At 50.6% G+C, this 17,369-nt stretch overlaps 1 protein-coding gene across 1 annotated transcript; it reads left to right on the forward strand.

The window, feature by feature from the left end:
• Positions 1 to 1,611: 1,611 nt before the first annotated feature.
• TGM1 (transglutaminase 1) lies at positions 1,612 to 16,296 on the forward strand (the record flags this gene model as incomplete). The annotated part of the gene is made up of 15 exons (XM_081288829.1): positions 1,612 to 1,687; positions 2,445 to 2,756; positions 2,888 to 3,076; positions 4,033 to 4,281; positions 4,654 to 4,772; positions 4,888 to 4,995; positions 5,444 to 5,618; positions 6,028 to 6,166; positions 6,292 to 6,395; positions 8,965 to 9,053; positions 9,559 to 9,712; positions 9,813 to 10,094; positions 10,239 to 10,399; positions 10,799 to 10,935; positions 16,071 to 16,296. Exons 2-15 carry the CDS (start codon positions 2,450 to 2,452, stop codon positions 16,294 to 16,296), a joined length of 2,439 nt encoding a protein of 812 aa, XP_081144955.1. The 5' UTR covers positions 1,612 to 1,687; positions 2,445 to 2,449.
• Between the last annotated feature and the right edge of the window lie 1,073 nt (positions 16,297 to 17,369).

The following is a 17,369-nucleotide window of genomic DNA, read 5'->3' on the forward strand; positions in this document are numbered from 1 at the left end:
GGCACCAAGCCTCCAGGAAGGAGGAGAGGGGGAGTGGCTCAGGGTTAGGGCACCCAGTCAAACCTGGCTGGGTAGAGAAAGAGAAAGATTGATTGAAACAAGGGAGAGTGTGACAAAGGCATTTTCCTAGTTCTCTGGGATCTGCCTGGGCCCACATGTGCGCACACACATCAAGCCATACAGGGCCTCACCCCTTCCTGTACCATAAGTGGTATTCAGACAGCCCCAAGATGAAGCCCTCTGGCTGACCTGCCTCACACTGCCTGGAATTTTTATTTCCACCAGTGTATGTGCTGAGAGTTAGAAGGTGCCACAGACCCTTGCCAGGTGCTGGGGCTTGCCGTTGGACAAGAAAGTCGGTGTGGGGCTCCCCTCCCACTGGAGTCTCTGTCCCCAGTTCTCCCTTCCTGGTACATCAGCACCCTCTCCTCAAGTCTGTTTCCTTGTCTTTTTTGGCAACCCTGTTTTCATTATCTTCTGTTCAGTGGCTCATAGACAGGGCTGGAACACCAGTGGGTTGAAGAGAAGGGACTCCTAGCTGCTGAGCATGAGAGTAGGACCCAAGGAGAGCCTCCCTGAAGATGCCTAGTGCGTCTGCCTTGAGGTTGTCTCCCTGGCATCTCAGGTGTTTCTCTCAGAGCCAGGGGTGGAGCTAGGAAGCACACAGGTAGGTGCCTGGAGCCGGTTGGTCTGGATTCCCAAGAAGAATTCCAGGATGAAGAAGAGGAAGAATTTTCAACTCCAGCTGACCAGACACTCCTCCCAGGAGAAAAAGGAATATTGTAGCCTGGGGAGGGGCCTCAGTTTCCACCCAGGCCTGAATGTAAAGGCCTAAACCTCCAGGCTGAGAGGAGAAAATAAGAGATTGTTCCTACTCTGACCCCCAACCCCAGTTCCAAACGGGAGATACAAGATGCTGAGAGGCAGCTCACTCATGCTGGGAACTGTGGAGCAGCTGGAGGAAGGAGAGACATGGGGGGTGGAGGTCAGAAGATCTGGTAAAGCAGGCAGGTCAGGGGCTGGCTGGTGGAGCCAGTCTGAGGGCCTGGCTGTTGATGTCACCAGTCTGCAGCCCAGGATGCTGGAACCTCCCTAGGCAGAATGAATTCCAGGACCAGACCCATGAGCCAGTTTCACAAGGCTGAGCCTGGCCTAGGCTGCAAAAGAGCTTGGCAGCAGGGGTCTGCAGGAGTAGAGGTAGGCATCCTCAGCTTGGGAACATGAGGTCAGCCAGACATGGCTGTGGGTAGAAGGGTCTCCCTCTTTATGCACCCTGTCTGGCAAGAACAAGCCTGTTGTGGGGTCCCTCACACCGATAGTCCCACCAAAGTCTTACCTTTTCTTTCCAGTCTTGGTCCTGACATACCCGGACCCCGCCCCTTCGCTAGCGTCGTCCTGGTTCCTAGAAAGGGGAAAGGGGTGTGGCCGGTATCCATTTTCCGCCCCTACCTCCCTGAGACAGCCCCCAGAGGCCAGGCCTCTTCCCCCCACCCCACCCCCAGGGATGGAGCAACCACTCTTCCCCTTCTTCCTAGCAGCTCGGCCCCGCCCTCCCTCCCCTCATAAACCACTTACCCCGCCTGCCCCACACCTTCTATTCGCGCAGCGGCGTCCAGCCCGTGCGCCCGTGCCATCAGTCCCGACCTGTTCCCGCCCGGGTCCTGGGACTCGCCAACATCGCTGCCAGGTGAGGGGCTCCGACAGTCATCGTGGTGCTGAGCCTCAGCGGTCTGCGCTTTCTGGGGGCCACACGCGCACAGGTCCAGCCCCAGAAAGGAGGAGTGCCGGTCAGCGGGTACCTGTCCGCTGGGCTGGAGGAGCAGCTTTCGCTGGACCCAGCGCCGGCTCCCGGCACCTCCTGTGCCCTGGCCCTCCTGGCAGCCCCATGTAGGGTTTGCCCCAACGTGAGGAATGCCAAGGACCCCAGGTCCCCCATGCCACCCGCCGGTCTTATGGGGAGCCTTGAGTGGGGAGCTTTCTGCAAAGAAATGGGTTCTAGAGGCTGTCAGCGTCGTGGACCTCTAGACTGAGAAGCCAGCAGGTGGAGGGACCAGGCCCAGGGACACTGAGGTGCACTGGTCTGTGGGGATGCGTCTTGAGGCTGTGACAGGTGTTCATTCAAGGAACTGTGTCCATTTCCTCAGATGGGCCCTTGAGTGGGTTTTTCCTTTGGGCATCCATCTTTTGGATGTGGTTTGGTGGGTGTGAATAAGGAGATGGGGAAGGCTTTTCTCTGCATTATGGGAAGTTTTCTTGGGGTGTCTGAATGGAGTTTTTGGGGAGGGTCTCAGACGGGTCTAGGGGAATTTCTGGGTCAATGTCAAATTGTTTCAGTCCTCTGGTTGGGATGACTGAATCAACTCACTGGAGAAGGGTTTCTGAGTGGACTAGCTAGGTACAGCTCTGAGTGAGTGATCAGAGCCTCCCCTGCCTCTTCTTCACAGGCACTATGGATGGTCCTCGCTCAGACGTGGGCCGTTGGGGCGGGAACCCCTTGCAACCCCCTACCACACCTTCTCCAGAGCCAGAGCCAGAGCCAGACAGACGCTCTAGAGGAGGAAGAGCCCGGTCCTTCTGGGCTCGCTGCTGTGGCTGCTGCTCACGCAGGAATAGGGCAGATGATGACTGGGGGCCTGAGCCCTCTGGCTCCAGAAGTCGAGGGTCTGGCTCCAGAAGTCGAGGGTCTAGCTCTCGAGACCGAAGACCTGACTCCCGCGGCAGTGGTATAAACGCAGCTGGAGATGGCACCATCCGAGGTGAGGCCAGCTGTTCTTCTTGGCTGAGAGCTGAAAGGCCTTAATGGGACCTGAGACTCATCACTAGGGGCATAAGGGAGTTCTGGGTTCCTTGTGGGGGGCTTCACTGACCCAGATATGTGGCCTTGCAGAGGGCATGCTGGTGGTGACTGGTGTGGATTTGCTGAGCTCACGCTCAGACCAGAACCGCAGAGAGCATCACACAGATGAGTATGAGTATGATGAACTGATTGTGCGCCGTGGGCAGCCTTTCCATGTGGTCCTTTTCCTGAACCGGAGCTATGAGTCCTCTGATCGCATTGCCCTTGAGCTGCTCATTGGTGAGTGTGGCCTGTATGGAAGGGCGAAGGCCCTAGATTTGTTGGAGGAGAGGCTGGTATTGGATCAGAGAGATCTTTAGGCTCCTGCCTATCACCCCTCACCCCTGCCAGATAAGGCATATGCAAATGTCATGTATACATGACTTCTTGGGGAGGGTCTTGGTGTTTTAAGTTTTCCCAAGTTTTCTCTCCTCAGGCCTCCAGGGTATCTGTTTCACAATACTTCCTTTCTGGAGTCAGCCTCAGTGTGCCCTTCTTTCTGGGTCTGCTCTTTCTACAGAGTGTGGTTGGTTCTCCCCCACACAAACACACTGTATCTATCTGTATCTCTCAATCTCTCTGTCCAACCCTGACTCTCTCTGTATATTTCTGTCCCATGACCCAGGGCAGGTGCCTCTCTCACGGCGTTGCTTGGTGACCGTTGACTGCCCAGGCTAGTGATTATGCAGCTACTGGGGGCGGGCGACTCTTCTTACCCTCTGATTAGAGCCCAACCTTGCCCACCCAGCCTCTAATTTCCCAGATACCCCTACCACCTCCATCAGGGATGCCCTGGGCTCTGGGAGCTGCAGCTCTGGGGAGCAGGTAGGGCTGGCCTTTGGTATGTGGACTGCCCTTTCCTACAGGATAGGGGGATTTGCATCAGTCAGTGTGGCTCTGCTCCTCCAGCCCAGGCACTGGGATTGTCAGGCAGGAAGAGGGTAACAATAGCCCTGGTCTCCCCTCCCTGTCTCTGAGTTCAATGTCAGGGGAACAGGTTTGGGATGTTGGACTGGGGCTCTGCCCTAACTCGCAGGCAATCATCGGGCGGACACAGCTACTTTGAGGGAGATTGTCACAGAATGACCCAACTCAGGGACACTCATATATACACACTGGCTCATAGACATTTTGGGTGGGGCTGGGAGAAATCTAAGCAAGGCCTTACCAGCTAATTGCTAATTTTCCCATTCTAGGTAACAACCCTGAGGTTGGCAAGGGTACCCACGTGATCATCCCAGTAGGCAAGGGGGGCAGTGGGGGCTGGAAGGCCCAGGTGATGAAGGCCAGTGGGCAGAATCTGAATCTTCGAGTTCACACCTCCCCCAATGCCATCATCGGCAAGTTTCAATTCACTGTCCGCACACGCTCAGAGGCTGGGGAATTCCAGTTACCCTTTGACCCCCACAATGAGATCTACATCCTCTTCAATCCCTGGTGCCCAGGTAAGCCAGTTGGGGATAGAAGCAGAGGTTGCCAGGAGGGAAAGGCAGGCCAGGGCTTCCTTTTCTAGGATCTGAGTGGGTGCCTGGATACCTGGCCACAGAAAAAGTCAGCCTCCCATTGTCTGTGGAGGGGAACTACTCCCAGTATAGAAACATGACCTGTCTTACCTCTATTGAGGAAGACCCTGGCTAGGACCAACCTTCTCCTACCATCTGTGTTGTGGTCCTTCTGTCCTTCCTGAGAGCAGTTCTGTCAGGCTAGAGTTATACTCTGTTCTTCTATGGTCACGAGATCTGCAGACCTGGCCAAGGGGCAGGTAGGGCCCAGAGAGAGAGTATAGGGATTAAAGTATGTGTTTTCTGGGGACTTAGAGGACATTGTATATGTGGACCATGAGGACTGGCGGCAGGAGTATGTGCTTAATGAGTCTGGGAGAATTTACTATGGAACTGAAGCACAGATCGGTGAGCGGACCTGGAACTATGGTCAGGTATGACTGGTTAGGGTCACCTGCAATGAGGGGAGGCAGGTGGAGAAGGGTCCTGGCCCAGTGTCAGAATGTCTCCAGAGTGATCTGTAGCCAACTCTGCCCTCCCTCCTACCAGTTTGACCACGGGGTACTGGATGCCTGCCTGTACATCCTGGATCGGCGGGGAATGCCATATGGAGGTCGTGGGGATCCAGTCAGTGTCTCCAGGGTCATCTCTGCCATGGTGAGCACCCTCGTATCTCTCAGTCTTACACTGTGTCTTCCTACTGCCTCTTCTGCACCCTGCCCAGGGTCCTACCCTTGCTGGATTCCTTCACTATCCTCAGGAATGTCCCTGCCTTTGCAAAGGGTATTGCAGGAAGGGGGTCTCGCTCTTCTTCTCTCCCTTGCTTGCTCCCACTACACCCTTCCTTGGCTCCTGTCCCAACTCCTGTGTAATGTAGGGCCAAACCCACAACTTGGCACACCCAGGATTCACATTCCTGTGTCAGAACAGGATAGGAGGGGGTATAGATAGTTCGGGGAAGGGATAGGTGGGGCTCAGGCTAATGTCTAGGTCTTGAGGCATTTAGGGGTGAGGGGTGGTTGCAGGGTCAGGGGCTGGGCTGGGGACCCAGCCAGGTCCTGAGCACCTCCCCCAACTCAGCCCCACCCCATCTTGTCTTGGGCAGGTGAACTCCCTGGATGACAATGGAGTCCTGATTGGGAACTGGTCTGGCGATTACTCTCGAGGCACCAACCCTTCAGCGTGGGTGGGCAGCGTGGAGATCCTGCTTAGCTACCTACGCACTGGCTATTCTGTCCCCTATGGCCAGTGCTGGGTCTTTGCTGGTGTGACCACCACAGGTAGTGAAGGGATCAGGACAGGAGTGACTTGGGTCCTACAAGGAGGAGGGAGGGAAGCTAGTCTCCATCTTCATCTAGCCGAACCCAGTCATGGCTACTACAGCATAGGGTGCAGGCAAAGGTAGATGATAAGCTGCCTTAATTATCATTAATTATGTGAACAACAGAGAGAGGCCTAAGAGAGAGGAAAAAGAAGCCATATGCAGGGTTTGAGCCAGGCAGGTGCCCTGGCTTTCGCTAACCCCAAGTGCTCTATAGCCCAAAGGTTCCTGGGCCCTGTGACCCCTGACCATGGTGGTGAATTTCAGCTTGGCAACCTCAGTTGTCCTTTTCCCCCTGATATTGATGACCTGATGCCTTACCTTCCCCCCACCCTCTGCCCCGAATCTCAACCCTGGTTCCTCCACAGTATTGCGATGCCTGGGTCTAGCTACCCGCACTGTCACCAACTTCAACTCTGCACATGACACAGACACGTCCCTCACTATGGACATCTACTTTGATGAGAACATGAAGCCACTTGAGCATCTGAACCATGATTCTGTTTGGTGAGGCTGGGGCTGGGGCTTGACCTCCTATATCTGCTGAGGCTGAGATGTGGAGGGGCAGGCAAGGCCTGGAGCTGGGAGCCCTGCATTGAAGTCTCAGACCCAGCCCTTCCTCCACTACCCAGGAATTTCCATGTGTGGAATGACTGCTGGATGAAGAGGCCAGATCTACCCTCAGGATTTGATGGGTGGCAGGTTGTGGATGCCACACCCCAGGAGACCAGCAGTGGTAAGGCAGGCCTTCCCTGGCTCTCAGACCCCATCCTGGTTCCCTTCCTCCCACTCCACCTGGGTGACAAACTCTAAGTGTCAGTCTGGGACTCAGCCTGAGAACCAAGATCTTCAGCCTCAAAGTTCTTTAAATGGGTTTATCAACTGAATCGCCATACAACTGTTGGTTTATTTTCATCTTTTTATGTAATTATTTATATTGGCTAGTTTTATTTATAATGTCTAATTTTATTTATTTATAATGACTAATATACTCAGATGGCTCAAAAGCTAAAAGATTCAAGAGTTGTCAGTGTGAGGTTTCCCTCCCCAGGCAAGTCTACTATTCTTTTTTTTTTTTAGAGAGAGTGAGAGAGGAGAGGAGAGAGAGAGAGAGAGAGAGAGAGAGAGAGAGAGAGAGAGAGAGAGAGAGAATTTTTAATATTTATTTTTTAGTTCTCGGCGGACACAACATCTTTGTTGGTATGTGGTGCTGAGGATCGAACCCGGGCCGCACGCATGCCAGGCGAGCGCGCTACCGCTTGAGCCACATCCCCAGCCCCATGTCTACTATTCTTGCTTGCTTTTCTCACTTACATATCTGGGAGATAGTTAAAAGACCCTTTTATATATAATTTAAATATATATATATATATATATATATATATATATATACACACACACACACATACATATATAAATATCATATAAATAAATATATTTTATACAAACATATGAACTGAAATATATAAATATATTTATATGCATATAAATATATTATATATATATATATATATATTTTTAAATCCTCTATTGGATCTTTATTTTATTTATTTATTTTTATGTGGTGCTGAGGAGTGAACCTAGTGCCTCACATGTGCTAGGCAAGTGCTCCACCACTGAACCACAACCCCAGCCCCAGCTGGAGTAGCTGAAACAACGCCCACTATCTATATAAAAATATATATTTTTGAAAATTCCCATGATGATTCTGAAGATCACCTAGGTTTAGGATTCACTCCAAGCCCTGTGAGACATGTGGGAAACTGTGGCCCACAGAGGTGAAGGACTTTGGGGTACAGGACACTAGCTTACCAGGAGAGCACATGCAGTCCCCGACTCACTCTCATTGACACACACTCTCACTTTCTCCAAGTTCCTCTCTGTTTGCTCCATTATTCAGTATAAGCTTTATGTACAGGATGAACAAATAAGACTCAGATAGATTCAAAGAAAACAGCCCCTATAACCCAGCCCTAAGATATAGCCTGGGATCACATAACCTATCAGCCTTTCCTCTGCAAAAATGAGACCTATTGCACAAACAGATCCCCACCCACTTCCAACCTTGGAATTCCAGCCCAGGAAACCTGGTCTGCCCCTCCAGTTTCTTCCTTCCAGACTCTCCCTTGCCTGGGTCAGATAGCCTTTGCCTGGCCTATCTTCTTTCTCTGGTCCCCTCCAAGATCCCTCCCTCTCAATCATCTATGAAAATGGTACCTCCAATGTTTAGCAATATAGTGGTGCCCATGATGCTGGAGCCAGAACTCAGGCACTGGCAAACCTGAGTTCTGGCCCTGCTCTGAGAAGTGGTGGGGACTCTGGGGCCAGCCAGGCCAGGGCTTGATTCCTCCTTGATCACTTCTCAGATAAGTGATCTTGGGCAGGTGAGTGAGAATCTTGCATCTTTGGGCTTCCATGTTTCTGTGTATAATGTGGGGATAATGTATATCATAGAGGGTAGCTGGGAGGATTCAGTGAGAAATAATGAATCCAAGAGGACTAGCAGCATACCTAGAACATTTGAACACAGTAGCCACTCAATAAATTATTAGCTCCTTCCAGCTGTCTTATGAGATCCTGGCATCTACTTTACCTTGCTGAGCCTGTTTCCCCATCTGTAAAAGGAGGCCACAGTGTTAGGTGTTGTTAAGATTATTTCCTGTTAGATGCCCTCACTTCCTGTTGGCCTTCTCCTACTGGGCCTCCTGCTGCCAACCCACATCCTCTAGGAAACCCTCTTAAGTATGATAAGGACAGACTCTTTTTTTCCCCCACATGTTCCCCCACGACACCACTTTCCAGTAAAGAGCACAGAGTGGACTGCAGAGCTGAGGTGTTGTTCTGGATCTTTCTGGAATGGCGATGGTGGTGTCATCACTTTCCCAGCAGAGTCACCATGGCTCTGGATGGATCCTGATGGAGGATAGGGAGATTGCCCTGTCCTCTGGGCATCACAGATAATGGGCATTGTTTCAGCCAGCCCAGAGAGGGTGCTGATGACCTGGCTGTGAAGGCAGGCTGTCCACAGGCTTGCCCCCAACCTCCATCTTTCCACAGAGCAGCCTGGGCTGAGGAAAGCTGACTGGCTGTTGTCTTCTTTGTTGTCCCTCCCTTGGTTAGACTGGGTGTTCACTGGCCCTGAGTATTTGGTGAGGATTTTTGGCCCCTTCCAGAGGCTACCAGCCGGGGGTACTGGACTTTGCTGGGTGGGGGGCAAAGGAATTGTGTTGTGGCCTCTGCTCAGGGTCTGAGGGTCCCTCTTGGCTTCCTTGGATCCCTCACTTCTGTCCTATCTGATTCCCTAGGCATCTTCTGCTGTGGCCCCTGCTCTGTGGAGTCCATCAAAAATGGCTTAGTCTACATGAAGTACGACACACCCTTCATTTTTGCTGAGGTGAGAGTGAGGTTCCAGGTGCCTCCTCAGGCAGTCCAGAGTGATCAGAGCATTGGCTTCAGTCCTGGATTCTCTGGTCCTGACTTTGCCGTTGACTAACTAGCTGTGTGACCTTGGGCAAGTCACTCATTCTAGAGTCTTAGTTTCCTCAGTTGTAAAAAGGACATAATAATGGCTACCTTACTTCCTGTGCTCAGGATCAAAAGAGATAATGAGTATGAAACTGCTTCCTAAGTTGTAAAGCCAGTGAACAAGTGCAAGGGATTACTGTTATTAATGTCCAAATGTACTGCATGGAGCCTCCCAGGCCAGCTTCTTCCCTACTCTCTAGCCTTGTCTGGCTCAGCTTGGGAAGTCTCCCAGTTGGGCTCTCCCAAGAAGCTTCCACTTTTCAGACTTAACCCTGCCCTGCAGCCCCTGGAACTGATAGAAGGCACTTGGGGTCAGGCCTCCCCTCAGACATTCTGGCTCACTCAGTCCTGCTCATGCCCTCACTCTGCAACAGGTGAACAGTGACAAGGTATATTGGCAGCGGCAGGATGATGGCAGCTTTAAGATTGTGTATGTGGAAGAAAAAGCCATTGGCACGCTCATTGTCACAAAGGCCATCGGCTCCAACATGCGGGAGGACATCACCCACATCTATAAGCACCCAGAAGGTACCATTCCCCACAGACAGTCAGCTCCATGCCGAGTGTTCTACTGAGCGCTCACCACCCAGGCCAAAGCTGCATCTCACCCTTGACCCTTAACCCCTAGGATCAGAAGCAGAGCGGAAGGCAGTGGAGACAGCGGCTGCCCATGGCAGCAAACCCAATGTATATGCCACCCGGGACTCTGCTGAGGATGTGGCCATGCAGGTGGAAGCACAGGATGCAGTGATGGGGCAGGACCTGACAGTCTCCGTGGTGCTGACCAATCGTGGCAGTAGCCGCCGCACTGTGAAGCTGCACCTCTACCTCTCTGTCACCTACTACACTGGTGTCACCGGGTCTACCTTCAAGGAGTCCAAGAAGGAAGTAGCACTGGCACCAGGAGCCTGTAAGTGCTCCTTACCCAGCCCTGCCCCCTAGATAGCCAAACACCAGGGGCTATAGACATGGAGACCCAGAGCAAGGGGGTACACCTCTGGGAAGGCCACATCTGGAGAGACACGCCTTAGTGACCTGTGCATACTCTCCCCAGCGGAACGTGTGACCATGCCTGTGGCCTACAAGGAATACCGGCCCCACCTTGTGGACCAAGGGGCCATGCTGCTCAATGTCTCTGGCCATGTCAAGGAGAGTGGGCAGGTCCTGGCCAAGCAGCACACCTTCCGTTTGCGTACCCCAGACCTCTCCCTCACAGTGAGTGCAGTTTTGAGGGGCATGAGATGTGATCCAGGAGTGGTGGCATGGGGTTAAAGGAAACTGAAGGAGAAGAGGGGAGAGTGCTGAGCCAGGAACAGGCTGGCCTAATGAGTCTGTCTGGGAGAAAAATGTTAAGGACCAGCTCTGGTCTCCTGGGCCTCCCTCAGTTTCCGTGTCTATGAAAGGGGAACTCATGTCTCTGATTCTGTGGTAGCCTTGGCTGTAGAGTGGGTTGGAAGTTTCCTCTCTGACTTTTGGGGAGCCTTCTCTCAGGACAGAAACATAGGACTTATGGGGAAGTTTTGATTCTAAGGGTCTTTTCACTGGGGTGTAGCATATAGACTCTGTGTGTTTGGTCAGGGTCTCTGATATGATATGGGCCTCTGTTTTTCTCAGTTACTGGGAGCAGCGGTAGTTGGTCAGGAGTGTGAAGTACAGATTGTCTTCAAGAACCCACTGCCTGTCACCCTCACCAATGTTGTCTTCCGGCTAGAGGGCTCTGGGTTACAGAGACCCAAGGTCCTCAATGTTGGGTAAGTCTGGCCTCTCCTCCTGGCCCCTGCTGCTGCCCTCCATTTTCCCCAGGTTACCCTGAGCCCCAGCTTTGCTTCTTCTCACTATCAGGACTCCACAAAGTCCCCTGGGGCCAGCCAGTAATCCCTCCCAACTCCAGTTTAGTCCAGTCCAACCAGTGCTTAAGGAGATCTGCTGGGTGCTTTGTGCAGCACTCCAGGGGCCTGACCAGCTCATCAGGGAGCTAAAACTCCACGTGGGAATTATTAGTAAGCCATGGCTAACATCTGCCCGCACTGAAAAGTTGGCCAGGCACTTGCAGGGATATTATCTTATTTAGAGATCAGGAAAGCTCTTTAAAGTGAATTAGAGGATTGTCACATGACTACAAGCAAAGCTGCGGAAACCTAAAGACATGGGTTCAAGTCAGCTCCATTACTTCTGACTAGATAGCCACGGGCAGGTGACACTCTTCTAAGCCTCAGTATTCTGGCCTATCAAGTGGGGCTGCCAGTAGCACTTCGTCCTTGGGTTGTTTAGTCTCACATGTGGCACAAACTTACTGCTCTGCATCTAGTCATTTCTATTTTTTGTCATCTTCATCCCTGCTTTATAGACAGGGACACTAGTGGCCATGGCTCACAGGGGACAGACTCTGCTCTCTCCTTTGGAGCATATACCACCCCAAGCTCTTGAGCATGCTGCCTGGTTTGTGCCATAAGAGTGGAGTAGCAGCTCCAAGGGATAGAGCCGCATGCCTCAGGCCCTCACCCAGGCTGAGACTGATCCTGACTGCATGAGGCTCTGGGCCTAGGGAGAGTACACACAGTACTTGTGTTCTTTGACTTCTGTGTTTATCATCTCTGACACAGACACACGCTGCCCTGCCCCTCCCCAGGAAAAGCACAGAGGGAAAGCAGAGAAGGCCGGAAGCTGACCTTTTAGACTGGCTTTCTGGCAACAGGGACAAGCGTTCCCCTCTTTAGAAAGAGGGCTCCTGAGTGCTGTGGGAGGTCCTGGAGTGAAGCAGGGTATCCCTTCCCACTCTGCCCACCTTTTCCCCTGCTTTCCTCCCCTGCTTTCACCATCAGGCCAACAACAGGAAGGTTGCTACCCTGATCTTTGTCTCAGCCAGGCTCCTGGGAATGCCGTGATACATCAAAAAATAGTGTTGTCCTCTTGCCACCCTACCAGGGTTCCTAGCAGCTCAGACAGTGAAGCTTGACACCTGCCTTGCTAGTCCTCCCTGAGACATCTCTCACCCAGACTCACACAGTGATGGAGGGAGTCTCCCCCTGTCCTGAGGTTCTCCAGAGCCAGATATCCCTCAGCAGCCCTACCAGACCTTTGACCCATGCCTGCAAGTAAGGAAAGCACCATTCTGCAGAGTATCAGGAGACCTAGCCCCTGTCCCCAGCTGCAGGGCTTGTGTGCATCTCCCCACCATTTGAGGGCCCAGCCTGCCAATAGTTAGATGATGGCTTCTCAAGGCAGGCCCTCCAGGATTTTCTGTGGCTCCTTGGTTGCTGTGAATCCAGAACAGGGCCTCTAGGACTTTTGGGAGCCTTTAGGAGAACATCCCAGAGCTGTTGGTTCAGATACATTAGATTCCATGACGGGTGTTATTTTACCTCTCATTTGCACATCAAAGGCTGTGGTATGGAACCCCATTATACCAGGAGGCATGCCGCCCAGAATGGTGACTGGCCACTTAATAAACATTCCAGGACTTCCTCCTCCAGTTGACTGTTGTCACATCAAAACAGTCACAGGGAGGCTGGAAGTCTGTTCCAAGCCCTTCTTGGGGATTTTCCTCAGAGTCTGAATCACAGTCTCTAGCACATCCTTAAGAGTGGCCAATTTGGGGGCTGGAGTTACAGCTCAGTAGTACAGCACTTGCCTAGCACTTGTGAGGCACTGGGTTTTATCCTCAGCACCACATAAAAATAAATAAAGGAATTGTGTCCATATACAACTTAAAAAAAATATTTTAAAAAAAGAGTGGCCAATTTCCCTTCTTGGGGAGTAGATTAGACTTTGGGGAAAAGCCTGAAGTCATTTCGAGACTAATAAGATAAACAAAGGGGTAAAGATGCCCTTTCATTCCAAATGAAGCACTTAGAAAAGGGGGGGCAGGGGGCTGGGGATGTGGCTCAAGCGGTAGCGCGCTCGCCTGGCATGCGTGCGGCCCGGGTTCGATCCTCAGCACCACACACAAACAAAGATGTTGTGTCCGCCGATAACTAAAAAATAAAATATTAAAATTCTCTCTCTCTCTCTCTCTCTCTCTCTCTCTCTCTCTCTCTCTCTCTCTTCCACCCCCTCACTCTCTCTTTAAAAAAAAAGAAAAGGAGGGGCAGGCTGACTGCATGTGTGCATGCGCACAAGTGTGTGTTTTATTTATCTTTTAAATATTTTATTTTTTAGTTTTAGTTGGACACAATACCTTTATTTTATTTATTTTTATGTGGTGCTGAGGATCGAACCCAGGGCCTTGCATGTGCTAGGCAAGTGCTCTACCACTGAGCCACAACCCCAGTCCCCCCACCCCCTGTGTGTGTTTTAAATGGCTCTAAACAAAAGTCCAAGAAAAGTTTTTAAAAGTATTTCAACCTCTGGCAACATGGTTGGCTGGGTATACACTGAAGGACAGCCCTCTCCAAAATCGCCTTCTAGTGCCCTTGTTTGGGAGTCAGTCTCATTAGGTCTCATTACCCACACACAGTTACGAGCACATTCCAGCTTTAGCATCTGACTTGTACTCAGCTTAAACTCAAAAACTGGGGTGTGGCAGAGGCCTCACCTGACACCAAGACCAGGGCAGGGAGGAACTTTGACATTCCCAGAGGAAAGCTGGAAGGCAGCTGCTTTTGGAAATAATGCTAGTAAGTGGAATGTAAAAGTTAATTTCTGAAATATTGCAATTCAACTATAGTTAAACAGACCTTTTTTAAGAAAAAAAATTTTGAGACACGGTCTCACTATGTTGCCCAGGCTGGTCTGGGACTCGTGGGCTCAACTCATTCTCCTGCCTCAGCCTCCCAAGTAGCTGTGACTATAGGTGCCACAGTTAGACTTTGAAGGCTGTTTTGAGCTTAATTTATCTTTAAATTTGTATCAATGGAGAAGTGAGCAAAAAACTAAAAACACAAATTTATACACAGTCAAAACATAACCTACCTGTTGATTTATAGATTGTTAGGCTTCCTATTATTATATTGTATTATATTATACACTCTTGTTTTCCTCCTTCATGGAGCTCAGAGGCACCTTCAAAGCCATTGATTCCATCACCTCATTTTACATTCAATTCCACTTTATGGGCTAGAAAGTGAAAATCAGAGAAATGAAGTAATTTATCATAAACCACATAGCTAATTAGTAGTAGAAGGGTAGACCAGCCCAGGGAAACCTCTCAGAAACAGGCTCCAAGCAAAAAGCTTTGCCCTATGGAGAGCTTGTCTCTGGGGTTAGGGATGTTGGCTTATTCCCTTAGGGATGATGATGACTGCACAGGGTCTGACTCCAAAGAGGGAGCACAAGATAGGCTTATGTTAAAAGGGGGCCAGAAGCAAAGGTTTAGACAGCGGCAGGCGGGACAGGCATGAGCAGATGCCATATATATGCAATCATGTTCAGGGCATAAAATGCAAAATGTAAATTGCTGGAGGAACTCAGAGAAGGTCGAGGTTCTCTTTCCTAGCAGCTGGAGGTACTCGGGAGCCTCAGTGAAGAGGTGGTATGAGCTGAGCCTTGGAGGAAGAACAGGGGTGGGGAGCCAGTGCTAAGAGCTCATGCCACGCAAGGCAAATGCTGCAGAGCAGGACAGTGAAGGTGAGCTGGGAAGGGGAGGTTCAGTGACACCAGTGCACAGGAGCAATTTGCGAGATGGTGTGGCTGTGTAGGTAAGAGGGGATGAATCAGAGAAGCTGTGTGTCAGGTTGGGGAGCTGGGATCTCATTCTTTAAGGAAGCCAAGTCCTTGAAGGACTTAGTATACCTCTGGTTGGCAGCATAGAATGGAAAAGCAATATGGGAGACAGGAGGGCAGTGAAATTGGTGAAATCATGAAGATTGGTGAAATCATGACTCCCAGAGAGGTAGCCTGATAATAGATTTTCAGAGGTCCATGAAGAAGGGAAGATATTGTAGTGTGTATGTGTGTGTGTATGCACACACCTCCCCACATATAACACAGACTCACAAACATGGTGGTGCATGTCAGATTAAAGATGCCAACTGTCTCTCCTTGGGTAGGCTTTTCCTTTTGTTCTAAGACAACATTTTTTCTAATGGGCACTTTTTTTCTTTGGAAAGATGATTGAAAGATGAGAATAATTAATTCTCTTCTTTTCCCCAGTACTGGGGATTGGACCCAGGGCCTGTGCATGCTAGGTACTCCACTACTGAGCTAAATTCCAACTCTTTTTTTTTAAGAGAGAGAGAATTTTAATATTTATTTTTAGTTTTCGGTGGACACAACATCTTTGTTTGTATGTGGTGCTGAGGATCCAACCCGGGCCGCATGCATGCCTGGTGAGCGCACTACAGCTTGAGCCACATCCCCAGCCCTCCAACTCTTTTTGTTTTGATATAGTCTCAAAATAGTAGCCCAGGCTAGCTTTCAATTTGCCATTGTTTTGCTTCAACCTCATAAGAAGCTGGGATTACAGGCCTATACCACCACACCCAGCAATTAATTTTCTTTAATACTTTTCTGGCAAAACCTAAAGCATTTGGCAATACTGTGATGGGCTCCAAAATCTTATTTTGAAATTTTTTTTTCCTTTGGTCTTTGAAACCGTAGTGAGATGGGAATGGTCTGGTTAGGGCAGGAGCCATGGGGATGGACAAGAGGGGGCTGTGAGCTGTCTCTGGGGTGGCATCGCAGTCTTTGTCCAGGTGGATATGGGAGCAGGCAGGGAGGAGTCCCCAATGATGGGGAGATTTTTAGTTCAGGCAGCTGGGCGTGAGGCTGCTGATCTGGCTATGTGGAGGCGGTCCTGGGGCTCAGTCTTTGCCCTGGTTGTGGGTGTGGAGATTCCATCTGAACCCAGAAATGCCTGAGTGGCTCCACCTGTTGCTCCTTCCTTACTGATTGCCCTTCTATTCTTCCCTGAGTTACTCTAGGCCTATGACCTTGTCTCTGCCCACAGGGACATCGGGGGCAATGAGACAGTGACACTGCGCCAGACGTTTGTGCCCGTGCGACCAGGCCCCCGCCAGCTCATTGCCAGTTTGGACAGCCCACAGCTCTCCCAGGTGCATGGTGTCATCCAGGTGGATGTGGCCCCAGCCTCTGGGGGCATGAATTTCTCAGATGCTGGAGGTGACAGTCGCTCAGGAGAGACCATTCCTATGGCATCTCGAGGTGGAGCTTAGCCCTGGACCAGGAACAATGGGACTGGAATCAGATGAGCAAGGACACTGCCCAAGATGGGGACCCACCACAGAATAGCTCCCCAGGAGCTCTGGTGGGCAGGCTGGGGCACTTGGGGAGAGAGCCAAGCTTCACCTGCATTGGGTGGCACAGATGATAATAAACTTTTTTAATGAAGCTGCTGTTCTGTCCATCTGTGAGTCCATGCCAGGTCAAGGTGTGTGGGGCTACAATATTTGCAGGGTATGCATGTGCACCTGGTCCTGAGACTCATGGCTGGCAGTGATGGTGCCAGCTCAGCCACCCTTGAATAGAGCCTGCCAAGGGTCAAACAGCCTCCCTAACTCCCCCACCCAGGGACTGCCTCTAACCAGAAATCTAGGAAGCCCCCTCAGGTAGGGCTGGACTGCCTGCTGACCACAGTACTCACTGTGGGAGAAAAGAACCTACATTCTCTTTTATAGACACATGTTGGAGGTAGACATAAGGTAGAGTACTCTCTGAGCAGCAAAATACACCTCCAAATACTTATTTTCAAAAATACTCAGATCTAAGATTTTTTGCAAAAGTGATATATGTTCAGTTTTGAAAGTTAAGAAAATATAGAGCTGGGATACAGTGGCTCACACTTATAATCCTAGTTATCTGGGAGGCTGTAGCAAAAGGCTCTCAAGTTCAGAGCCAGTCTTGGCAACTTAGTGAGATCCTTTCTCAAGATTTAAAAATAAAAATGTTTTAAGGGCTGGAATGTAGCTCAGAGGCACACTACTTGCCTAGCATATGTGAGACCCTGGGTTCAATACCCAGTACTGAGGGAGCGGGAAAAAGGAAGAAGAAGAGGATAAGGAAAAGAAAAGAAAAAGAAGAATTGTAAAGAAAATAATAGTTGGGCATTACAGTGCTCACTTGTAATTCTAGCTTCTCTGGAGGCTGAGGCAGGAGAACCACAAGTTTGAGGCCAGCCTCAGAAACTTAATAAGACCCTGACTCAAAATAAAAAATAAAAAGAAAGCAAAAGGGCTGAGAATGCAACTCAATGGTAGAGTACCCCTGGGTTCAATCCCCAGTGCCACCA

This window comes from Spermophilus citellus, assembly GCF_964194105.1.
Source record: "Spermophilus citellus genome assembly, chromosome: 4".
Lineage (NCBI taxonomy): Eukaryota > Metazoa > Chordata > Mammalia > Rodentia > Sciuridae > Spermophilus > Spermophilus citellus.